General features: G+C 44.8%; 1 protein-coding gene across 1 annotated transcript; it reads right to left on the bottom strand.

The window, feature by feature from the left end:
- Nucleotides 1-1293: 1293 nt before the first annotated feature.
- Nucleotides 1294-25789, bottom strand: SPACA7 (sperm acrosome associated 7). The gene is made up of 7 exons (XM_053564041.1): nt 25668-25789; nt 20520-20576; nt 17685-17786; nt 17197-17304; nt 15829-15927; nt 3860-3940; nt 1294-1419 (listed from the first exon to the last, which is right to left on the bottom strand). Exons 1-7 carry the CDS (start codon nt 25756-25758, stop codon nt 1403-1405), a joined length of 555 nt encoding a protein of 184 aa, XP_053420016.1. The 5' UTR covers nt 25759-25789; the 3' UTR covers nt 1294-1402.
- Between the last annotated feature and the right edge of the window lie 699 nt (nt 25790-26488).

Below are 26488 nucleotides of genomic sequence, written 5' to 3' on the forward strand. Positions count from 1 at the left end.
TCTGCTCTGCCAGTTCCCCTGGAGACACAGGCAATAGAACGAGGATGCTGGTGATAATCGACGTGTCCAGCAGGAAGGGCCTGGCCTGGGACAGAGCCCCGGACCTGTTGCAGGCCATGGGATGGTGTGGCAGTGAGCAGGCCACTAGCACCTCTGAGCCCCAGATGCGCCCATAGGCAGTGGAGGTGGTGCCACCTCCCTGTGTGGCTCTAGGACTCAGTGGCATATATGCATGGAGACAGCTATGGACCACAGAGTACTCTAAAAGAGTTTTGTGAGATTCAAACACACAGAATAAAATGAAATCTACACACACAGAGAAAGGAGAGAACTCAGATGCCCATGTGTTGGTGAAGGGGCTGCAGAGTGGGCTAGTGGGATAATGTGGGGGCAGAAATATTTGCACCCTGCCCTGCCACCAACCGACCAGGTGACTGTGAAGTCATGTGTTCTCCCTGCCTTAGTTTCCCTTCTGGAGTCAAGGGGTCATAATAAAGGCTTGGAATGTTCCAGCACAAACATTCTCTGATCCTGCAGTCTTCCCTTAAGAAGAGGGCACAGCCCAGGATTACAAATAAAGTGGCATATGTTAATTTACTTTTCATCTGCCTTTGAAATAGCTCTTGATAAAGAATCCTTTGAGATTCTTGAGACAGAAAGGGCTGTGAGAAGCGCGCAAGAGTTCTCTACCTGGCATCATTCTGAGACAGGATGTATGAGCTTCCCTACCCTGCCTTTCTGGAGAAACAGGGAATCACATTTGTCCTATTTGCAACCTGGTCACCTCAAGGAATTAAGCAGAGACTGCAGTCTGTCCACAAAATCAGTTCGGATAGTAAGACTTGCTCAAAGATGTGTCCTGGTCACCCCCCTGGGAGATGCTGCAGTTTGGATAGCCCCAGTGCTGGCGGCCACCTCCCGCCCTGCCCCACGGTGCTGACTGCCACTCCCGAGGCACGCAGGCGGACGCACCTTTCCGAGCCTGGCACCACTCCCTCATAGTGAGAGTTCGGGGGTGCGTGTTTTACATGTGTGCACATGTTCATTGTGCGGGGTGGAAATTCCTCATGGGCAGAATTCTTCACAAGCTCTAAGGTTGTGTTTCCTGTAGATAAACAGAATCTTCTGATGCTCTTATTGCAAGCTCAATATTTTCTTTCCTGTTACCTTTAAAAAATATCAAGGTGCCCGCAGACCCTCTAGCTGGTGAATAAACCAACTTCAGTTGGGGTGAATGAGACAAGTCTCCTTCATGCAGAATGGCCGAGGACACGTGTGTGTGTGCATATGTGCCTTTATTCCTAGGGGTCTGGGGCAGCCTTTGGCTCCTGCTTGGGGCCCTGCCACTGTGGCCTCACTGGCTCTCCGAGCTCTGCTCCTGGGCATGGTCCTCCACTTCTCTTTACTGGAAAATGTTTCCTGTTTGGAAAGAGAAGATTTTCTTGAGAAAAGCCAAGTGTCCACTCCTTGTCCCCATATTTCCCAGAGAAGGCTGATACCAGCGTCCAGTGTTGCTGGTGTGTGGGGAGTGTCATCACAGTGCTGTGTGGACATGCATGTCCCCACAAAGGCTCAGGGTGTATGGCCTGTCAGCAGATAGCCTTGCCCTCTTCTCTCCCATAAAGGTGTCTGCAGGTCATCCCTCACTGGTCAGTAACACCAAGAAGGCCGTCCAGAGGCGGCTGCCACACTGAAGCCCTGTTTGGAATCTAGCCCAACCGTGTGCACCCAGGGCTGCGTGGTGCCGTGCCCAGGGTTCTGATGCTGTGGTGCTGGGTGGGGGCACAGGTGATGTAGCAGGGACAGGAGAGTGCATGGATGGAGGCAGTCAGGATGGTCCTGGGCAGAAGACAAATGGAGTTGCAGGCTGAGTCGGGTGGCTGTGGACTTGGGGTGTGGCAGGCGGGGCTTGTCCTCCCTCCTCCCCTCACAGGCAGTCTGCTGGAGGCCGTCCCTGTGATGCCCCAGCACTGCCCGGGGACTCAAACCCTGCCAGTCCCTACTGTCGCTCAAAGAGCTTTGAGGTGCCAGTTGGATGGCAGGAGCCTGATCAAACTGGAGGCCCCGCCTCCCCATGTTTGAGTTACAGGGGACTGGGCTGTGATATCTCTTATGGGATAGTGTCTAAAGCAGCAAAATTGGCCTGGATGACAGCACAGCCCAAGAATGTACCCTGGATGGGACAGCCACTAACTGTCCTGCCTGCACTGCTGATGGGCACACACCACACACCTGGGTACACCCCACACGCCTTTGTGTATACCACATGTCTGTCTGTCTGTATACCACAAGCCTGTGTGAACACCACACGCCTGTGTGCGCACCACATGCCCATATGTGCACCACACATCTCAGTGCACACCACACACCTGTCTGCACACTACATGCCTATGTGTACATCACATGACTGACTGCGCACCACCCGTCCATATGTGCACCACACACCTGGGTGCACACCACACACCTATCTCTACCAAAAGATAGGCACACCTGGGCTGCCAAGTGGCCCAGCATTTCATGGCCCCACAAAGGCAGAGTGTGAGGGTCAGAGCAACTCCTGGCCTGGAACTGATGACAACTTCTGCAGCAGGGAGATCTTTTTTTTTTTTTTTGGTTTTTGGCCGGGGCTGGGTTTGAACCCGCCATCTCCAGCATATGGGACCGGCACCCTACTCACTGAGCCACAGGCGCCACCCCAGCAGGGAGATCTTTGTGATGTGTCATGGGACCGTCCTGGTCAGCATTTTAAACAAAGGACAAACTGGCAGCTGCCAGCCACACTGTGGGCCATCAGAGGCTGGGAGCAGCAGCTGACAGGCAGAGGAACTGTCTCAGTCTGGGAGGGTGGGGAACACCCACTTTCCATGGTGTATAGCTCCCCAGGCAGACATTCCTGCCCCTGGGGGTAACTCCCAAGAACTCAGAATTGTGCCTGTCTGGGAGCAGGCGCTCCATCAACATTAGGTGAAAGTTGAATGAAATATCTAGTTTAAATTTCTTGAGTCTATAAAAAGGGACAACTGTGGTTGGCTCAGAAAGTTCATTTGTCAATGTCAGCCTAAAATTAATGGTGGCACGTGTCTTCATAAGTGCTGAATGTCAGGCTGGGCGGACAGGCGTGTGGTGTGCACATGGACAGGTGGTATTCAGACAGGTGTGAACACAGGCATTTGGTGTGTACTCAGGCATGTGGTGTGTAAACAGGCATGTGGTGTGCACCCAGATTTGTAGGGTGCAGACAAGCATGTGGTGTGTGGTCAGGTGCATGATATACACACAGGCATGTGGTGTGCAGACAGGCTTGTGGTGTACAGAGTGCTGGGGTAGAGCTCTGAGCCTAGCATGGCGTCACAGTCAGGAGACTGTCATGTCCACATTGGAGAGGCTGGGAGGACAGGAGGCTGCCTGCCGATGAAGGATTGGCTTGGAGGTGTTCTGGAAAACTCCACAGAGAATCCTGGGGTGGGGCAGAAGCCACAGGGTCTGCATGGGCCAACTGCCTGGCAGTTAGGAAGCAATGTATCTGGAACGGGCTGGGAAGGCGGGACCTGAGGCTGTGGAGGAGACTCAGCCAGCAGAGTCACCTGACAGGGGTATGGGGTCTCCCCCAGCCTGGTCACACAGGGCCAGCACCTGCTGCCCAGGTGAGGCCACCACGAGGGTGTGGGGCAGCCTGCAGAGCCCTGGTCACTCTTGGGCTAAGAGCATTCCTTTGGTGACACAGCCACAATGGGACTCCATGGGCTCAGCCTGCTCCCTGGAGCTGTGCAGAGATGCACCATCCAGAGTAGGCATTTACTTTTCTTCACCCCTAGGGAAATCTCAGAACATGGACACATTGATCTGTTAGTTCAGTTACCTGAAGTTCTTTCTATATTTTGAAGGATTTTGTCCAGAACCGATACTCTTTTACTTTGATCATTTTTTGAACTCTTCTTTCCTGTGGGGAAACATATGTACAATAGTCAAGCTTTGAAAAATAATTAAGGCATGATACTTTGTGCTTTCAGATCCAGGGAACCATCGACCCTGAGACAAAGGGGACGGTGGGGCTGTGTCCCTGGCCAAGAAGGCATGGCTGGAGTCTGGGGTCTGCTCACTGCCGCACCCACGGCATATAGCCGTAGTGAGGCAGTGCTGTCCGCGTTACAGAACGACGGGAAGATGGTTTGTGCTCCCCGGAGCTTTGTTTCCAGCGTTCCCAGTATGCACAGCATCAGAAATGTTATCTAGCATACTCAGTTACCCGCTTAAGTTTAAAGATTGTGGCATTTACTCATGTGTTTGTCATCCTGTACCAGAAGTCTGTTTGTTCTGATAAATTGTCAATATGTACTTTCTTAAGAATGAGCATAATGCACTACTAATCCAGATAGAGCACAGCCTTGTGAGCTGCTAAACTCAGTGGCACCAACAATGAGCACATAAAGATGTTTTTCCACCAGTGAGCTAAAACGATAAGCCTAAGGACATGAAATACAAATTATCTACATAAGTTACAAAGTCACTGAAACACATCCACTCACCATAAAGTCCTGTTTAGAACATCTTGTTTCACCAATTGTTACGCATAATAAAAATTAATAGGAAAAATAATACTTGTCAAGGAATTTACTCTAAATCAAAATTATAATTATCAATAACAATAAGATTAAATAGTAAATGTAGAATTAGTCAAGCATTAACATAAAGAAGATGTCAAGCTGTTTTAAAAAGATAATAAGAAACTGAGATAGGAGAAAGCAGACAGAGTTGACTAATAACTGCCACTCTCTGGAAGCGGAACGTTAAAACATAACAATACATGATAAATCACACTTGTAAACGCAAAGATAACCTACACACGTAAGCAAAAAGATTGCATTGTGTAAGCTCTGTAAAAATTGGTATTTACATCCGTTACAGGTGGCGCCCGAACAGGGACCTGAAGGACAGGTAATCTTCTCTCTCTTTCTTTCTTTTTCAAGGTTGAGGGCGGCTCTCACCAGGGAGCTGCAGTCCCGCCGGTAAAGGCTGACCGGTTAAGTGTGAACAATCAGCAGGTACCATGGGGCACGCATTAACCAAGGATATTAAAACATGCATGGATGCCTCACCAGCGATAGTCCAAGATATGGCCTATGCTGCAACAATGCAAGGACAGAAATTCAGCGCCTATATTAAAAATACCTTCAATAAGGGAGGTAAGGGGCCGAGAGCTCCTGCTAACACTTACTACAATTGTGGCAAGCCAGGTCACATGCAGAAGGACTGTAAACAGTCCCATGCCAATAAGCCGAGGGGGGAACCGCCCGGCTTATACCCCCATTGTAAGAAGGGGCGACATTAGAAAAATGAATGTGAATCAAAATTTCATAAGGATGGAACCCCCTTAAATAACAAGGGAGACACTGATCCTGAGGATCAGGACGTACAAAGATCAAAAAACTAGATAAGGGGCATTCTCCCAGCCCAGGCCCCAAGGGAGAGCAGGCTGTAGCTTGTAACACACAGCCTTTATCTACATTAAATCCTCAAGCCCCTGAATTTACTATTCATGACCTTTCACGGGGCACTCCTGAAAGTGCAGGTTTAAATTTAGCAAATAAAAAGAATGTCTTATTATCCAAATAGGACGGTGTTACTTTAATCCCCACTACAATAAAAAGACAACTTTTACCTGGAACGGTTGGAATTATAATTAGTAAAAGTTCAAATTATACTAAAAACTTTGAAGTTATTCCAGGAGTAGTTAACTCAGATTCAGAAAAGACAACGCAGAAGGAGGCGCCAGCAGCTACTACAAGATCTCACCCGCCGCTTAAAGAAAATGAAAGTACACTCGCCGATAACAAACAAAACCACCGGGTACATTTCCACTGACTCCAAGACAGCTGAAAAAGCCCAGCAAAGAAGGAAGCTGGGGGCCCCCCTGCCCTTCGTGGGGCGGGCCTACCTCCCAAGTGTTACAGCCCCCAGACAGCAGCACTGACAAAATCCCAAGGGTGAGATTTAAAACCTTTATTATTAACCCTTTGCCACTAGTAATTTGTATAAATAAGAAAAATATTTTTACAAACTGAATCTTTGTCAACAAATAAAATTCTTACCTTTTAAACCTTCTAATTATCAGTTTAGCTGAATAAATAAGTGACTTCATAGTAAACTAGAATCCTGTTTAGTGGAAAGTGAGTTTTTGAAAGTAAGAAAAATTAAACAGAAAAAAGAATGACATTGTGTAAAAAAAAAATCTTGTGTAATAAATTTTATCCTGAAACAAAATAATTATGTAAAAAAATAAAAGACAAAACAAAAATTCAAAAAAATTTAAAATGTTTATAAATAATCTATACAAATTAAATAAAACTCATAAAAGAGAATTTATGAAAAAATTTACATGTAATCCAGTTAACTATATATTTCCTTTAAAATCTTTTAACTTATAAAAATAACTAATTATATTACATCCTTTAATATTCAACATAATAAACAAGTAAATGTCATATTAATTATAAAAAAACCTTCTTATATAATATTACCTATAAATCTACAAAACAATCCATAATATAATAATACAACATTACAAGTGTTAAAAACACTTAATAAATTAATTAAACCTAAAAAATTTATAACAACTTTAATTTTAAACATTACAACTTTAATTTCTATAATCACTACTTTTACTGTAACTACTACAACTTTAGTACAACAAATACATACAACATACTATATCAATACTCTTAACAATAATATAACTTTAACATTAATAACACAAGCTAATATAAATAATAAGCTTAAAACTAAATTGAATATGTTAAAAAAAATAATCTTAACTTTAGATCAAAACATTAAGTACATACAACAGAAACTACAAACAAAATGTCACTCAACATTTCAAGCCATTTACATTACACCTTTACCATATAATGTATCTAACTCATAGAACAAAGTACAAACACATCTTCAAAGTGTCTAGAGAGACAATAATATAACACATAATTTACACAACTTACAACAAGATATTACAGCCATGAGTCAAGCTCATTTACCAATAACTTCTCTTAACACATTAACTCAATCTTTAACTAATAGGTTTAAAACACTCAATCCTCTTAACTGAATCCAATATATTGTACTCATAACCATTATTAGTTGTTTGTCATTTTGTGTTATGTTGTTGTTACCATGTCTCATACGGTGTCTGTTTTCCTCTATTAACTCTATACGCCAAAAAGTCTTTAAACTGCGGTTTAAAAACAAAAAAGGGGGAAATGCCGCACCCACGGCATATAGCCGTAGTGAGGCAGTGCTGTCCGCGTTACAGAACGACGGGAAGATGGTTTGTGCTCCCCGGAGCTTTGCCCCCAGCGCCCCCAGTATGCACAGCATCAGAAATGTTACCTAGCATACTCAGTTACCCGCTTAAGTTTAAAGATTGTGGCATCTACTCATGTGTTTGTCATCCTGTACCAGAAGTCTGTTTGTTCTGATAAATTGTCAATATGTACTTTCCTAAGAATGAGCACAATGCACTACTAATCCAGATAGAGCACAGCCTTGTGAGCTGCTAAACTCAGTGGCACCAACAATGAGCACATAAAGATGTTTTCCCACCAGTGAGCTAAAACGATAAGCCCAAGGACATGAAATACAAATTATCTACATAAGTTACAAAGTCACTGAAACACATCCACCCACCATAAAGTCCTGTTCAGAACATCTTGTTTCACCAATTGTCACGCATAATAAAAATCAATAGGAAAAATAATACTTGTCAAGGAATTTACTCTAAATCAAAATTATAATTATCAATAACAATAAGATCAAATAGTAAATATAGAATTAGTCAAGCATTAACATAAAGAAGATGTCAAGCTGTTCTAAAAAGATAATAAGAAACTGAGATAGGAGAAAGCAGACAGAGTTGACTAATAACCGCCACCCTCCGGAAGCGGAACGTTAAAACATAACAATACATGATAAATCACACTTGTAAACGCAAAGATAACCCACACACGTAAGCAAAAAGATTGCATTATGTAAGCTCTGTAAAAATGTATAAATACCAACATGTGTTGGTATTTACAACTGCATACTCCAATAAATCACAGCTACATACTCCAACCCGTAGTGTGTCAGTCTGTCTTTCCTGCACCGACCTCTCAACTTTCCTCGTTCCTTCTCCCTGCACTCCCTCGAACTGAAGGCCACCGACAGGGCGGTCCGTTACAGCTCACTGTCTCTATGCCTTCTCTGGACACTCCTGGGGGATGCCTGCACACTGTTCTGTCCACCTTGTACAGTGGTTAGCCCTGGTTCCCACTGTGGGCCAAGGACTCCTCATCATGTGACAGGCTGCCCTCACACCTGGACACACATTTTTCCCCTCAGTCCTGACTCTGGCTGCTGCACATCAGATGGTGGGGGCCAACATCCAAGCAGCCTGTCTTGAGAGGCCCCCTGTCCTTCTCTTAGGGAGGGGGCCTTGTGCTCACCACACCTCATGCAGAGCATTCACCTCCTTTCTTTACTCTTCCTACTCTCAAAGCCTGGGAAGACCCGCCTCTCATTAGTTTCCTCCAAACTCCATACGAGTACAACTTGGAACACTTAAAAAATAGTTTAGTTGAGCACATTTCTATTTCTTGAACACACAAATAGTAACTATTTATGACTGGTCTGTCTCAGTCTCTGACTTCTTGGAAAACAAGGACCCTCTATTTATCTAATACCTGGCAGATGCTCAAGTAGATATTACCAAATGATTGACTCTTTTGTTGGTATTATTAATAGGAAATCAATGAGTATGGCACAAATTTAAACATGTCCTATGGACTACTTAGAATTTAACAGATCGCAAAGTCTTAAACTGAAGTTTAGGCACAGCCAATACATTGGGAATAATGTTATGGACCATGGGACTTTTCAGACAATAGGTCATGCAGGGAGTTGGATTTTCTGGCAATAAGGAAGAGAAGATGTTTGCAGATACACTATCCTTCACTGCTTCAGGTTTTAAAAATATTTATATAAATTATTTTAAGGATCTCAATTTATTTATTTATTTATTTATTTTTTGTAGAGACAGAGTCTCACTTTATGGCCCTCGGTAGAGTGCCATGGCATCGCACAGCTCACAGCAACCTCCAACTCCTGGGCTTAAGGGATTCTCTTCCCTCAGCCTCCTGAGTAGCTGGGACTACAGGCGCCCGCCACAATGCCCAGCTATTTTTTGGTTTGCAGTTCAGCCGGGGCCGGGTTTGAACCTGCCACCCTCGGTATATGGGGCCTGTGCCTTACCGACTGAGCCACAGGTGCCACCCTCAATTTATTTTTTAATAAATACGATGAGCCCATGGTATAATTTTTAAATTTTAGAAAAATTGAAAAATAAAGTTGTTACCAATAGTTGACCACCTCATTACCAATTTCCTCCTGTGGGCTACAGTTGTTAGCTGTTCCTGGTATATCTTCTCAGGGATATTCTGTACCATGGAGATTGTTGCCAGCTTCATACTTACACTGAATATTTAAAGTCACACTTAATATTTTTTAAAAATTGGCACATAATTCAGGTTAACTGATTTGTGAAAACATAATTCATCCATCAATTATAAAAATTATAAAATTATAAAGATTTTTGCCTTTCATGTGCTTACTTGTGGAATATAATCTCTAGCCTCAGGAACCCAAGGGAACCTACATTATGGTTACATTTATGTGGTCCCTGTATGTGTGGTTTTATGTGTCTGTCAATGCACCTGATAAGGCTTGTGGGTAATTTTTAGTCTTCATTTATAGATGAAGCTTCCATGAGGCAAAGAAGCCTGCCTGAGGTCACAGAAATAGTATATGGGTGAGCTGGGAAGGAGTCCAAGGGGCTCTGACCTCTGGCCTTTCTCTTTTTCCCAGAGTTGAGATCCAGAGCTCTGGGATTCTCAATGGAACCTGGTGAGTAAAAGTCTAGTATTTGAACTTTTATGTCTGGAAAGGCTGGAGTAACAAGAACCAGACTTATCTTCCAATTTAATTAAAAAACAAGAAAAGAATATATGATACATGATTTTCCATACATCAGACAATAGGCAGCAAAACCCAATTATCTCTGTGAATTGGAAAACAACTGAGCAAACCCTTAGTTTTGAAATGATGCAGTGACGAAGGCTTAAGGAACTCAACAGTCAGTCCCCTTTGAATTCCTGGAAGGTCCTCTGCAGAATGATGGGTGACAAACCAAGCGTATTTGCAGACTGAAATTTATACCTAATTCTTCAATGTCCAAACACTGATGAACATTCACAAACATCAAGAACATTTGGAAAATGTGACTTCACCAAACAAACTAAATAATGCACCAGTAACCAACTCTAGAGAGAGGAAGATGCGTGACCTCTCGGACAGAGAATTTTATAGAAAAACATAGCTGGTTGAGGAAGCTCAATGAACAATAAAACACAGGAAATCAATTCAGAAATTTATCAGAAAAATTTACCAAAAGATTGAAATAATAATAAAACTCCCTCTAAAAATCCTAGAGCTGAAAAATACATTTGATGAACTGAAAAATGCAGCCAGATATATAGAGCAGACATTAATAGACATAAAGAGAGAAATAGAATGTAGAACATTAATAGTAAGTGCACAGTTTCTCAACAGCAGAATCCATCAAGCAGAAGAAAGAATCAGTAAGCTTGAGGACAGATTATTTGAAAATACACAGAGGAGAAAAAAGAATAAAAAGAATGAAGAACACATACACAATCAAAAAAAAAAAAATCCTGAAAAGGGTAAATCTAAGAGTCATAGACCTTAGAGAGTAAGTAGAGGAAAAGATATGGCTAGAAAGCTTATTCAAGGAAAAAATAGAGAACAAAGGGAATGTCTCGGTATAAGAATGTTAAAGATCACCAAACAGATTCAATTCATTTAAGATTACCCAATGTGTCTAATAATCAAACTCTCAAACATCAAGGATAAAAAGAGACTCCTAAAAGCAGAAAGAGAAAAGAAGAAAATGGCATCTAAAGGATCTCTGCCAGGAATCTGGCAGTAGATTTCTCAGTGGAAACTTACAGGCAGAAGGGAATGGGATGACATAGTCAAAATGCTGAAGGAAGAAAAAGCCCTCTAACCAAGAATACTGCACTCAGCAAAGATATTCCTCAAACCTGAAAGAAAAAGAATTACCTCCCCAGAAAAACAAAAGCCAAGGGAATTCACCACCCCAGACTTATATTACAAGAATACTAAAGAAGATTTTTCAGTCTGGAAGAATAGGATGTTAATGTGTAATACAAAATCATCTGAAGGTATAAAACTTATTGGTAAAGTAAATAAGTACATAGACAAATTTAGAATACTCTAACATTGCAGTTGTGGTGTACAAAGCACTTATATCTTTAATATAAATAGTAAAAGACAAATCTATCAAAATAATATCTAAAACAATTTTTAAGGATAGACAATATAAAAAAGATTTAAATTGACTTAAAAATGCAAAATATGGGAGGGAAAAAGTTAAAGGTTTGGGGTTTTTTAAAGTACTTTTCTTTGCTTATTTATTTTCTTTTCTTTGTGATCAAAGTTAAGTTGTCAGCAGCTTAAAATAACTTAAGATTATAAAGTATAATCTTAAGATTCTAAGATTTTTTTATTTAAGCCTCATGGTAACCATGAAGTAAAAGCTTATAATAAATATACCAAAAATAAAAAGCAAGGAATTATGACATATGAGTAGAGAAAATTACTTAATTACAAAGGATGGTGTAAAAAAGGAAACATAGAGTATAAAACAATCAGAAAAAAAGATAACAAAATCATACAGTAATATGTCCTTACCTATGAATAATAACATTAAATGTAAAGTGACTAAAATTTTCAATCAAAAGATATAGAGTATCTGAATAGATTAAAAAAAAAAAAGCCCCACCTCTATTCTGCTTACAAGAAACTCATTTACCTACATAGACACATATAGAGACAAAGTAAAGAGATGTAAAAAAGATATCCTATATAAAGGGAAATGAGAAAAGAGCAGAAATAGCTATACTTATGCCAGATAAGATAAACTTCAAGTCAAAAATTTTACTAAGAGCCAAAGAAGGTCACTATATCAAGATAAAGGAGTCAATTCAGCAAGAGTATCTAACAATTATAAGTAAACATGCAACCAATATTGGAACAGCCAAATATATAAAGCAAATATTAATGGATCTAAGGGGAGAAATAGACTGTAGTACATTAATAGTAGGGGACTTCAGCACTCATTCAAGCAGAAAATAAAGGAAGATTGGAGTTAAACTATATTCTAAACCAAATGAACCTAACTGACGTTTACAGATTATTTTATCCAGCTGTTGTGGAATACACTTTCTCCTCATCAGCACATGGAACATTCTCCAGGATAGGCCATGTGTGTTAGATCACAAAATAAATCTTAACAAATCAAAATCATATCAGCTATCTTTTCTGACCCCAGTGGAATAAAGCTAGAAATAAATAACAAGGGAAACTTTGGAAACTGTACAAATACGCAAAACTTAACATGCTCCTGAACAATAATGAATGGATCAGTGAAGAAACTTTTAATTAGATTAACAAAGAAAAAAAGAGAGAAGAGGAAAATAACAATGAAAACAAAGGAAATTGGGGCGGCGCCAGTGGCTCAGTGAGTAGGGCACTGGCCCCATATACCGAGGGTGGCGGGTTCAAGCCCAGCCCTGGCCAAACTGCAACAAAAAAATAGCCGGGCATTGTGGCGGGTGCCTGTAGTCCCAGCTACCCGGGAGGCTGAGGCAAGAGAATCACGTAAGCCTAGGAGTTGGAGGTTGCTGTGAGCCGTGTGATGCCATGGCACTCTACCAAGGGCAGTAAAGTGAGACTCTGTCTTTACCAAAAAAAAAAAAAAGAAGAAGAAAACAAAGGAAATTTAAAAAAATATGGGAAGACTTAAAGACCTCTATGCAAATACATTTGAAAACCTAATAGAAATGGATAATTTTCCAGGAAAATGTTGACAGCCAAAATAGACCCCATTTGATTAAGAAACCTAGATGAATCATTTTCTCTAGAAGAAATGAAGTTATAAGGAATTACCCCCAGGATAAAAAGCACCTGGATGAGAAGATTTCACAGGGCATTTCTAATAAATCTTAAAAGAATAAATGTTTCCAGGGCTCTATACATTTTCCTAGAGGATCAAAAAGGAAGGAAACATTTTTCTAATTCATTTTTATAAAGCAGGAATAACAAAGATATTTCTACATGTTAAAGATAGTAAAACAAGCCCAAAAATCTAGAGTAATTTCATTTGTGTATTAGATTTAAAAATAGTAAATAAAATATTGCCAAGCAGAATCCAACACCATTTTAAGAAAATGAGCAATATGACCATGTGGGATTTATTTCAGAAATCCAAGGATGGTTCAGTATTAGAAAACCCATTAATATCAATACCATGTTAATAGATCTTAAAAAGTGGGCCAGGCAAGGTGGCTCATGCCTGTAATCCTAGTACCCTGGGAGGCCGAGGTGGGTGGATTGCCTGACCTCACCAGTTCTAGACCAGCCTGTGCCAGAGTGAGACTTCGTCTAAAAATAGCCAGGCATTCTGGTGGGTGCTTGTAGTCCCAGCTACTCAGGAGGCTGAGGCAAGAGAATCTCTTGAGCCGAAGAGTTTGAGGTTGCTGTGAGCTATGATGCTACGGCACTCTACCGAGGGCAACAAAACGAAACTCTGTCTCAAAATATCTTAAAAAGAGCAGTTATCTCCAAAGATGATAGAAAAGACCTAACAAAATGTGAAAGAATTCTTGGATACTTTCTTTACATGCTGAAATATGTAAACCTCTGTACTAAAGCGAGAAGCTTACTTACTGAATACAAACCAGATGCATGCCTGCTAAGGGTACCAACAAGGCAAGTGTGTCCACTAACTCTGCCACTATTAATCATTTTCCTAGATCTATTAGCCAGTGCAATTAGGCAAGAGAAAGCAATGAGAAGCATAAACATTGGTGAAGAAGAAGAAAATGATTTCTACTTAATAGATGATAATATAGTGTATCTGGAAAAGCCTAAATACTCAGTGATAAAACTAACTCAATCAATAAAAGAATTCAATAAGACAGCAGAAAAAAATCAACCTGCAGAAATCAATAGTGTTTATACATAAAAATAATAAGCCTTTTGGCCAAGATTGAGTGTGTGTATACAAAGCACACATAGATAGGGAAAATCTAATTTGTATTAGCAACAAAGGAGATTGAATACTTAAACTTACCATGACGGTATAAGGCCTAAATAAGGATATTTTTAAATACTCCCCAAAGATAGGAAATAAGAAGAAACAGATGGAAAAACTCAACATCATAAAGATGTCAGTTCTTTCCCAAATTATTCATAATAAAAATTAATTATTTATATGTAATACAATCTCAATAAAAATACCAAGTTTAAAGAAAAAGAAATTCCACACGTTCCTAAAAAATACAAAAATAATCAGGAGAATAATGCAAAAGAAAAGTTAAAAGAGGGAACTATAGGGAGAAATCAATCCTGGAGGTTAAAATATACTTTAAATAAAACTATTTGGTGCAGACACCTTAACAGATGAATAGAACAGAGAAATATGATTCATGCATGAAAAGACATTCATGCATGTGGAAATTTAGCATGAAATATAATAAATGTGGCTTTGCAAATCATGGGGGCAAAGATGGACATTTTAATGAAGGGCTCTGAATAACTGGGTAGCCATTTGTAAAAAGGCAAAACTAGAAACACATTACAACATACCCAGCGATAAATCCCAAATGAATGAGAGATCTAATGTGGTAGATGAAGAAATTCCACGTACTACTAAATATAAATACTAGAGGCAGACATGGAAAATGCCTCTTTAGCCTCAGTGTAGGGCAAGATTTTCCAACTATGGCACAAAAGCTAAAGGCCAGAAGATTGGTAATTTTTATTTTTTATTTTTTTGAGACAGAGTCTCAAGCTGTCGCCCTGGGTAGAGTGTCGTAGCGTCACAGCTCACAGCAACCTCCAACTCTTGGGCTTAAGTGATTCTCTTGCCTCAGCCTCCCAAGTAGTTGGGACTACAGGCGCCTGCCACAAGGCCTGGCTATTTTTTTGTTGTTGTTGTAGTTGTCATTGTTGTTTGGCAGGCCAGGGATGGATTCAAACTCGCCAGCTCTGGTGTATGTGGCTGGTGCCCTAGCCACTGGGCTACAGATGCTGAGCCAAGATTGGTAATTTTGACTACACAAAAATTGAAATTATGGGCGATGCCTGTGGCTCTAAGGAGTAGGGATTCAGCTCCATATGCTGGAGGTGGTGGGTTCGAACCCAGCCCTAGGCAAAAACTGCAAAAAAAAAAAAGAAATTATTTTATTGTTTGTTTGTTTTGTTTTTCTTTTTAAAATTTGAAATTTTTGCATGAAAGATTATAAACAGTCAAAATCCAACTGGAAAACTTGAAAATAAATATTTTCAATATACATATATCTCAAAGTTCTAATACTCTTAAAATACAGAGAACTCTGAGGCGTAGAGGATAAAACATCAAAAATGTAGTAGAAAGTGAGAAAATGGCACAACCATAACTTTGACAAAAGTGACATAGAAATGGCCCTAAATCACGAGATGTTCAAACTCACTAATAATTAGAGAGCTATGAATAAAAACAACCCCGAAACACCAGTCCTCACCATAAGATGGGGGAACATTTTAAAGTATAGCCTATGTTGGGGGAGGCTGTGGGGAGCTGGTCCTCTCGCCCTCCCTGGCCTCTCTCTCTCCAGGGATGTCCCCACCTCGGGCAGGGGACGACCACGGGACACTCACCTTTACCGGAAGTCGTCCCCTCATTGCCCAAAGACAACCGTGAGCCTTTGTATTTCTTAGAGCTGCTGCTGGCCTGGAGAGTCTCTTTAGCGCTGGGTTCTTTAATGGAGAACATGGAAAAAATGTGGGAAATTTTTCTTGATCATACACAAATAAACATTTGGGTCATTTAGAAACAAATGTTAAAGTGAAATGTTACCCTTTCCAAATTTTATTTGAAAGGTCAACTTGCAAACACAGTGTCAGACCTCACCTGACCGTTAGAGCCGCGCCAGGGCTGCCCGAGAAGTCTCCAGCTGCTCGTGTGTCTGTTTTTCATGTTACCTGGCTGGACACTTTCCGAAAGCCCTCATTTGTTCCCTTGTCCACTTGCCTTTTTCCCAAGCCACCCGATCCTAAGAATTCACCACAGATTTCCCACACGCGGCTCAGCGCTGGGCCACTCTGGATGACCTTCACTCAGTACACTTATCCAGAGAACAGTAGAGGGGCCTAAACACCTGCGGGGTGAGAGTCCTCTGGGAGGCCCCAGTGTTTCATGGCCCATAGGAAATGGGAGGTGTCAGGAGCCTACCTGGATACTAGCAGACAACTGGATATTAAATGGGGGTGGGGTGGCTCTGTCTTAAAGCAGGGCTTCAATTAATGCACCGTAACCAGTGTGCATAGTCAGTGAGTTGGGCAATTCAGAGGTATTAGAAATATTAGATTTAAGTAGTATTGTATTCTTGTTTAAGCCTGGAAATATCTAGTTCAATCCCTCCAAATGCCAGAGGCTGCTCACTGGGAGGGCTGTTCAGGGAATGAAGAGAAATGAAGATTCCCGGTGCCCTGGACACTGTGTCTAATAAGATCCCCTCCCTGTGCCTGAAACACCGTCAGGCTCTGGAGCCGTGACCCAGGCATGCATGTAGGGCACACCACAGATGTCCCGCATGTGTGTCCTGGGTACAGACGTGCCCTTTCACCCCATGGGGCTCAAGCGGAGCTTTTGCACGTGGTTTTTTCCAGCAAACACATCTTCAAAGGGAGGCCTTTTACCCCTGGGGGACCCTCTCGGGGACGTCCTGGCTCTCTGTCTCTCCCCGGGGAGAAGTGACTTGGCTGAAGGGACCTGCAGCTCCTCCTCTCCCTCTGGGCATCTTCCATTCTGTAAGACAGCACTTGGCTGTGCCCCTCTGGGGGTGATTTCCAGGGGGGTCCATGGAGTGGGGTACCCCTCAGCTTGGTAGAGACCCAGCAACCTGCCTAAGTCAGAGGAAGCAGCCATGTTCTCCAACCCATAAAGGTCTTTCCATCTGCATCAGTCTCACTCCTGCCTCCTGGTACATCTGACCTAGGCAGGGGTAATTCCCAGGTTGCATTTACCATTATTGAACACTTTGTCTTCATTGCCAGAAGAGAAATGTAGACTATCTAATAATTCGTGGTAATTCTCAGCACTGGCAGATTGAGAATTGGTATCACTACCAGCATCTTCAGTAAAGAACATGAAAAAAAAGAGAGAAAAGTTTTCTTGATTACACACTTGTGAACATTTTTGGCCCATATTTTATTGTACAATGTTGAGTTTGAATGCTAATATAGTTTCCAAATTTTGTTTGAAAATGTGTGTTGCAAAGTTAATCTGTAAACAGAGTCAGGCACCATCTGAATGCCTTAACCCGCGGTCTGGGCCTCAGCAGATGTCGGGGGAGCTAATCCCAGGAATTGAAATTTACATCTGGATGCAAAAATCTCAAGAAAATGCTGACCTTCCTGCTGCTAAATGCATTTCCACGCGCTGCTTGGAGATTTCTGATACTCAGTTCTCTAGGATTACATGAAATTATAGGGTTAAAAAAGAAAATACTCACTTTTCTCCTCAGCCAGCTTTTCTGCCATTGTTGACACTATGCTTGTTGTCTCAGCCAATGCCGTCTTATTTGGGTCCAAAATCTCTTGGACGAGAATTTCATCTTGGGGAAAGCACACAAGCTCACGTTAGAACCAGCAGGGCGGCACGGACACCTTTGCTCCGTGCACCCAAGCTGGTCTGTGAACGCGGCAGACAGAACACTCCAGGGGCTCAGTGGATTTAGGATTTAACTTTCTGAAGAACCTGTCTGGGGTGCGCAGGCCGCTGCCTCCCTGAATATGCGCAGAGGAACCAAGACTACAGAAGTCCTGGACAGTGAGCGTGGCCCCCTGAGACGCGGTGCTGGACACCTGGCCCCAGAAGTGGCCATAATTTTCCACCCTGCCCTGTGGTCACCTGTCCAGTCTCTGAGACTCTTCCAAGCTGTTCTCTGTGTATGAATGAGCATCTCTCCTGATTTTTATGTAAATGTGGCCTTCTTTTCTCTTGCTCCGCGAGCTTACAATATCCAGGGCTCTTATGGTGCAAGCTTTCTTGGGGCACCTCCTCTGTCCCAGACACTGCACAGGTGCTGGGGATCAAGAGGCTTCAGCCCCTGATCTCTGTCCACTCCAGCCAGCCATGCATGGGAGGTGAGATTCTGCAGCTGTGATTGTGCATGGTGTTGGGGTAAGGAGTGCATGCTGAGGGCAGACTGGACCACAGGGCGGTAGAGGGCAGGACTGAGGCTGATAGGGCAACCAAGAGGCTCCTCCCTGGGCTCTGCCTGAACTGCCTGGCTGAGCCCTGCTCCAGTGACCCATGACCTTGCTGGGGCCCTTCTTGTCTGGGGGTGGGCTATCTCTGTAACTCACCCTCTCTGAGCTCATCATCGCTAAACTGGCTCACGGGAACCAAACTGCTCCCTGTAAAAAGCCAGGAGTGGCCTCCTGGAGACACCAATTCCATCCTGAAAAGTCCTGGAAATAGGTGAACGACAGCCCAGCTGCAGCAGGACGTGCTCCTGCTCAAAGGGCAATGGCCATCATTGGGTAAGAAAGGCAGGAAGCTAACCAGCTTCCTGCCACCATCAGAGCTGGGCTGGAGGCTGCCCCCAAGGAGGCCACAGGATGCCATTGAGAGTGCAAACCTGCCTCCTGAACTTGGTGAGATTGTGGCTAGAGAAACCCTCAGACAGAGATGACACGTGACCAGGCTAGCAGGGCGGAAGCTCTGTCTGCAGACCGCATCTAACTTCTTAGGGTTATATTCTCTTTCTTTGAGATGAGAGACTAAAATAGAGGCAGACACTGGGCAGACCACCCATAAAAATGACCTTCCCACAACCCGCCACGGCGCTCAGTCGGGCTGCAGGAAGCCAGAATCCCTCTGGTGATGCCCTGGACATCAGGCGGCAGCCCCAGCACAGCTATCCCGAGTGGCAGGTTGCTTCATAACTGCAGCGTCCCTAATTTTTGTCCCTTCTTCTGACTCAGAACCAAGTAGAAAAGCCAAATCAGTCATGGAGCCAAAGCGCCTCTGGCGCTTCAGACTTGGAAACGGGGCAGAGGCAGCTTCCTGACAGGAACTCCGGGAAAGGGCTCCCTGTTCCTTGTAGCACCTGTGTCCCACCAGGAAACCCCTGTCTATGGCTCCTCAGCCTAGACGGCCTCAGCAACCACAAACCTGGGGCTCACCTGTCACACACAGGTGGCCGTGATGGAGAGGCTAGGAGGTGGGCACCATGTGAACTGGGCAGGGCTGTGCTCTGAGACCCAGCTCTTGGTGTTGAGGACTCTCTGGGCCTCAGTTTCCCCAAATGTAAAACGAGGGGGGACCACGGCTGCGGGCACCACCCACAGGGCAGCTCTGGCCATGTGGGCATATGCAGAGTGTGACTGGTTCAAAGGAAAACATCCTGGAATGCCAAACTACACATGGATTTTGAAAATTCAGTGATAAAAAGACTGAAGATATTAACAATTTTATGGTGATTACATGTTGAAATACTCACACTAAATAAATGTCATGAAAATTACTTTCATCTGTTTCTCTTTAACATGGCTACTAGGAAACTTGAACCTACATCTATGGCTTGTGTGCATGCGTTGGGCAGCCCTGGGCTGGGGCCATGTCCTCCGTGGTCCTTCTCTCCCCCAAGGCCCTCTGGGGAGGCACAGACCCTCCAGGCCCAGCCCGAGCAGCAGAGCCTCTGTCCTCGGCTGGGGGGCTGGTGTGTCTGTGGTTTCTACACCAGAGGGGGACTGTCTCTGGGGTACAGAAGCTGCTGGCCTCCAGCTGAATGCAGATTCCAGTGAGGGAGGACATTTCTAGCGGCTTCCGTATGGCACATACCCTGCTGATCTACAGAGCAGACTTCACCCACTTTGAGAACCAGGCTCCCAGGAGCCTCTCAGGTCTCATGGTCTAAAATTATGTCTTTCCTAATTTCTTGGGAGTTTGACTTTCAGATGTGGGTGCTAACATGAAGGCTGTGGAAACATGATTCTGGCCTCAAACCTGAGTAGCCCCTCCACCACTTGCCACTTGTACCAAGGTACATGGGTCATTACAAAAGTTTTGAGATGCAAAAGTTAAGAAATGTAAGATCCACGTGGAGGGAAGCAAGTGAAGCCCTCCAGGAACACAGAGACGCTGATCAAGTTGGAACTTGTATGAGTAAATCAGAAAGGATGCCGCTGTTGACTATGTTTCTTGAAAATGAAATCATGGACCATAACACAGTCTGTCTCAAAACTTTGGTAGTGACCCCCATCCTTAGGAAAGGCCCACTGACAGCCGCCCACCCCCTTGAGACTAGAGGTGGACATGATGCTGTGAGGAGCTTCCTTACCAAACAGTCCAGGCATATCCTGACTTTTCGAACTCAATAGCATGTCAGTAGTTGAACCTGAAAGGGAGATGAACACCTGCACGTTAGCACTGCTGGTTGAATTTGAACTTGCTCATCTTTACATGGGTATGGTTTTGCAGGATGCCCACCAGTAAGGACTGAACTCTGACCTTTTCTCTCAAAGGTCCAAATTCCTTTCTAAGAGACCTGGGGAGTCAGGCCTTTCAAACTATAAAATCTCGTTAACCTGTCTTTTTATTAACTGGAATAATGTGGCTTATTTTCCAGCCTGACTGAGCGGCCTCCTGTGAGAGAGAGCAGCCCCCCCCAATGGAACCCAGCTTCCTTTCTGCTTTCCCCAGGTCTTCAGATGAAGCTCAGCTCTTCCAACAAGTTGCCGATGAAAGAATTCCTAAAACCCACCCAAGACTTGCAAGACCCCGTTTCAAGATGTCCAGCCTTTTCAGGCCAAACTAATGTGTTGACTGATAATTTTGTCTGCGATTCTTGTCTCCTCAAATGTATGAAACCCACCTGCGAACCTTATGAATATTTTGGCAGGATTTGGTTTTCCATCATCACCAGCCTGTTTTGGGGAGGAAGCCTTGGCTGGGTCCCAGTGTCCCCCATGGGACGGCCACAGGCAGCTCTCTGGGACCTGGGTTTCTCAGGGGCACCTACCCATGACTGGTGAGGAGGGAGGACCATCTGCCCAGTGCATCTGAGCTGAAACTTGCCCTCCTGGTCCCTGAGTGCAGAGACCATGTCCCAGTTCCAAAGGTGACTGGGCTCGTTCAACTGCTCTAAGTGAACCAAGCAGAGGGACACACACTCCCTTTTGTAAAAAACACTTTTACTTCCTTTATGTACAGTTCCTACAATAAATGCATCTGGAAGGTTAGAAATATGGTTTGGAGAGATGGAGTCACGGCATGAAACACTCTCTCACTTCCTGGTTCTATTCTGGGAGGCCAGAGGACTCAGAGACTCCCACGCTATTTCTCCTCTGTAGCAAGCACTGCGATGTGGATGTCAGGATAAGAGGTGGAGTCTCCCAGGTGACCTGACAGTCTGAACGTCAGGTGTCTTCAGGATCTACGGGCTTCTGACCTGTGGCTCGGCTGCCTGTCTGCCGGGAGTGACGAGGACACTCCATGGTTCTCAGTGCCGCTTTCTCTTCTGTGGCACCCACCACAAGGCTCCGCCTTCCTGCCACTCACGGCTGTTCCTCCTTAGAGGTGAGGCTTCTCAGTGTCCTGTACGTTTCTTTGGCTTTGGTCATGGTTAAGGTCAGCCTTGTCCCTCCGCCCCCAGGTCGAGGGACAGGGGGCTGTGCAGGGCGACTACACCTTCCCCTCCCAAGCTGCAGAGCTCTGGGTGGTGTCTGCAGGAATCTGAAGTTTCTACACTAAACCAGTGACAAAGCTGATTTCCAAATGGTCTTAATGATAGACAATCTGCATACCAATGGGCTCATCTGCACACACGCTTAGAACAATGCGGGGAAATATGTAAAAAGGTCTGTGATGGTGATGACAATTGCTTCCAGTGTGCTGACCTTCAGAAAATGAAACAAACAAAAAGTACGGTTCTCTTTGGAGGAGACATTAATGATCATTAGGAACGGGCACAGCTGCGTCGCGCAAGCACTTTGTTAAAAATATTCTTTTCATTTTGTGTCTGTCCGTGATTATAATGGAAGTATTGTGCCCGTCAGCCAGTCAGCGTGTGCAACGAGGCAGGAGGCTTCATGCGGCGGCGGCCTCTGAGAGCGCTGTCCAGGCTGCTGCTTTGCTGCGGTCTCCCTGTCCCCCTCTCACCGGCATCCTCCCAGCTTTAAAGTAGCAGGTGGGTGGATGTACCTTGCTCTTGGGAAAGGCCTGAGTCTTAGGACTTCCCTGCCTCACCTGGGAGCTGGGGTAGGGGTACTCTGTCAGGACAGTTTCCTTGAGCTCTGGTCTCTGGTTTCTGCTACAGAGGGAAGGTGAAGGGAGCCAGGTGGTTGAGGTGGCCACCATGGGGAGACGAGGGCCAGGGGCCCTGCCCACTCTGTGCCTCTGCTGCCCAACCATCCTTGTCCCTCAATCAATGGTCAGAACAAAAGAAACTGGTGCCAAGTGCACTGGATCCCTGCTTGGGTCCTGAGTCAACTTCCCAAGACGAGGGAAGATGCTCATCAGACCTTTATACACAGCCATTTTATCTTTTGTGATTTCTAATTACCATTTTCCTCTAGTGCTTTCTTGAAAGCTTTTGTAGTCACCTAAACTCCCAAACTTCTTCACCTTCAAGGAGACACCTGGATGAGATGCTGGCCAGTGCCCTGGAATGTAGGTGTCTGATAATCTATGGTGACACCACTTTTCTGAGGAAGTTTCCATAACTGCCAGAGAGAAACTGGTGGACTTAAGAGACTGCTGCCCAAGGTCAAGCGCATGAGGAGTTAATTACATGCACTGAAAGATCTGATGGGGAAGGTCATAATTTATGTGAGTTTTTGTTTGTAACATCGTTGGTTCTTTCATATTTTGTCTTCCAAATTTGAAGAAGTCTTCTCTTTTTCCCTTGTAGTGTGTATAACTTACAGCAATTTGGTAATTCAATGAGAATAGATTCTCCTTGCAACAGGACAAGGAGACAAATTGGAAACATTGGCTGCCTCACCAAGGCTTTGACTGGAGCCTGTATTCGACAATGAATCGAATCAAGCGTGGCCAGAGAGTTTACACAGTGTCGTTGGCTTGACAGAGCTGATGCATAGAGAGCCCCCCTGGAAAACCCACCTGGTGCCCGGCATCCAGGGTGCCTGCCCTACAGGTGAGCAAAGGTCACTCTGGGCAGGTCTGAGAACCTCGGCATTCCTCGAGAGCCTTCAGAAGACAGGAATTAGCCCAGATCTTCTGATGGTGAGTTCTCAGCTGGCTCCCAACACACCAAAGGCTTTAAAAAGGCAAATCTGAGCTCTTATAAAAAGTTCCAGAAAAGCAAACTCATGGTCAGTTGTCTTCTTGCTATATTTCCATTAATATTTTTTGCCTACAAAAAAGATTTATTTTGTAGACAAGAATAACATTACTATGGTTATCTTTGATCAAAAAAGGAGTAACTATAGAGTGAAAGTTCATATTTTAATGGAAAGCTATAGTGCATTCTTATGAGTTATAATCCCATTTGCTCTGTTTTTGTTTTTTTAACCTTCTGTTGAATCCCACTGCACCTCTGCTTTGCCATTCACCTGTAAAGCGGGCCGGGTCCTCAAGCCTCTCGTTTCTGCCAACGTCTGGCTACAACTCCCAAAACTGATGACTTCAATTTCTCTTTTCCCTTCTGACTTGGGACTATCTGTGAGCCCTGGAAGCTGACCCCCACTCCCAGGCTCTGCCTCGAGCATCTCTAGGACTGTGACTCTGACGTTCATAAGGCTCCCAAGGTTGCCTCAGCTGCAAACGGGAAACATTCAACCACTGGCTGCTGCTTCAGACACCAGCTGGAGACACTCTGAGCCCCACGTCTCGACTGACTGCCCTTCGGCTTCCTAAACTGGGTTTCTGACTACAAATCTTCATTTTTCTTTTCACGAAATTCCCTTCATTAAATTGCTAACTGCTCATGCCATCCATCAGCTGTCCTGCACTGAAGGAGACGTGGACTTTAATCATTCACAGGAGAAAAGACATCTTCTTTCCTTGAACAGACTCTCCTCGGCCTGCCCCTGGCCTGCCCTCCTCTGAGCCTTCTCCAAAGAGGTCCTGGCCTTGCGCTCTGCCGTGGTCGCTTTCTCCAGTTTTAGCACGAATACTGCTCAGTCAGTTTAGCAAAAGCCCCAACCTCAGCCTGACCACCCTGGCCATCTGATCAAATTCCTCCTCCTGGCCTCTGACCACCTATCCATCCTGCCCTGCCTGCAGCAGGAATCCCTGTCAGCTAGCAGGCGATCTCCCCAAGACCCTGCCTGCCCAACCCTTGTTTGCAGAGCTGAGTGGCTCTTCCTACCTCACAACTCCATGGCAGTCGCCCCTGTGAATGGACTATGCTAGCCGTTCTCAACCTGTGGGTTGCGACCCATAGGAACTGTATTAAAGGGCTGTGGTGTTAGGAAGGTTGAGAACCACTGGACTATGCCTTGGCACCTTTAACAAGGTCATGAATACTTTCTCTTCAATTGGTATTAGCTGCTATGAAGAACTTGCTAACTTCATTAGTGTAATAATGCTATCCCAGGTGTGTAAAAACTATGGCTTTATCAGGAGAAAACATTTTACATGGAATAGACATCTGGGACAGTGCTAAAATGGTCCCCAAATGACAACTCGTGTGTGGGCACGCGCATGTGTGTGTGCAGACAAGACAAGCTGGCAAAATACACAACACAGGTGAAAGTGGAGACACTGGGAGGGCCACGCCAGTCTTTCTCTATTGTGAGAGAGTTCTAAGATTTCCATAATAAAAAGCTAAAATAAGTAAATGTGCAACTCTCCCATGGAGTTACAGGCTTTACAATGGCCTCAAAGACAGAAAACTTGTCAGCTTCCTTGGTTCCCAAAAGAATAAATGGTACATTCTGATAGGTGGGGAGGAGAGGGACCTGGGAGGGGGTGGTGTCTCCCATCGGATTCAGGCTCATGGTTTTCTGTCTGCTCAACAATCTCCCTGGGTCCCTACTGAGAAATGGGCTTCAAGGGGGTGGGAGGAAACCCTGACCGCTGACCAGAGTGTCTGGAGGGTCCTTAAGAATGTGGGTGTGAGGTGACCTACGTCACCAGTGACCAACAGGAAAGGACAGTGCTGCTGGAGGTGCAGGGAGGCCCGTGAGAGACTTGCGGCCAGTCTCCTGCAGAGAGAGTGTTGACACCCCTCAGGCCTCTGCCTCTGTCACGTGTCGCCGTCATGAGAGGCACCCACTTCCAGCTCTCTTTGGAAGTGCTCTGAACTGTCTCTGTCTTCCTGAGTAAGTAAAATCTCTCTGTCACCCTGAAACCTGTGCAGGTTGCCTTTACCTGCCTGAGCCACTCCAGTTTTATTTTCCGTTTCCACTTACTTTTACTTTCCATAACCGCAGTGACTTGGTTGAACTTTCTAGCTCAGCTGAGTGATCCAACCAGGTCAACTGGGTTTGGGGAACCAGGATCCCCAACCCCCAACAGCTACCTGTGGTCGTGGTGAGTGGCTGGAACTTGGTCTCCTGCCAGCAGCACAGCAGGAGGACAAAGAGGATCCCTGCTCCTCGGTTCATGGCCATGCTCCCTCAGCCTCCCCGCCTCAGTCTCCAGGAGACTGTGGAATGTTAGGGGCCTGTGACATCACCACCAGGAAGTGAGCCGTGACCTGTCCTGGGGGTGGGGTCATGTCCAGAGTCCTGTGACACCATGACCAGGAAGTGAGCTGTGCCCTGCCCTGAGGGTGGGGTCCTGTCCAGGCACCTGTGACATCATGACCTAAAGGTGAGGCGTGTCCTGCCCTGGGGGGTGGGTTGTGGCCACAGGTCTCCTGCATTCTGTCTCTGAGTCCAGGAAGTTCCAGGGTCATGAAGAACAAGGGACTTGTGGCCCCAGGGTCCAGCCTGTCCTCTTTGCCTTCTCAGCATCAGCCCTTATCTCTCCCAGCTGTTGGATTCTGACCAGCAGGTGGAGAATGTGTCACCCTTCCAACTCCTGCTCCCTGAGTCCCTGGAGTTTCCCCCTCGGCACCCCAGGGAACCCTCTGATGGTGTGACTCTGGTGGCACACCTGTGTCCCAGCCCATCCCTGGATAAATTCCTGTGTCCAGGGCTCAGAGCGGGGTGGCCAGTCCAGATCGGGCAGGGGATAGGGTCCTGGGTGGACGGTCCTCACACCCTGGTGCTGTGTTCCAGAGGGACAGGGGACGAGTCCTGGACAGAAGAGACCTAGTGAGGACCCTGGAGACACTGGCCCACCAGGAACCTTTGTCTCTGATTTTTATTGTTGATGTGGAGACCTGAGAGCACATTT

This window comes from Nycticebus coucang, chromosome 15 (genome assembly GCF_027406575.1).
Source record: "Nycticebus coucang isolate mNycCou1 chromosome 15, mNycCou1.pri, whole genome shotgun sequence".
NCBI lineage: Eukaryota > Metazoa > Chordata > Mammalia > Primates > Lorisidae > Nycticebus > Nycticebus coucang.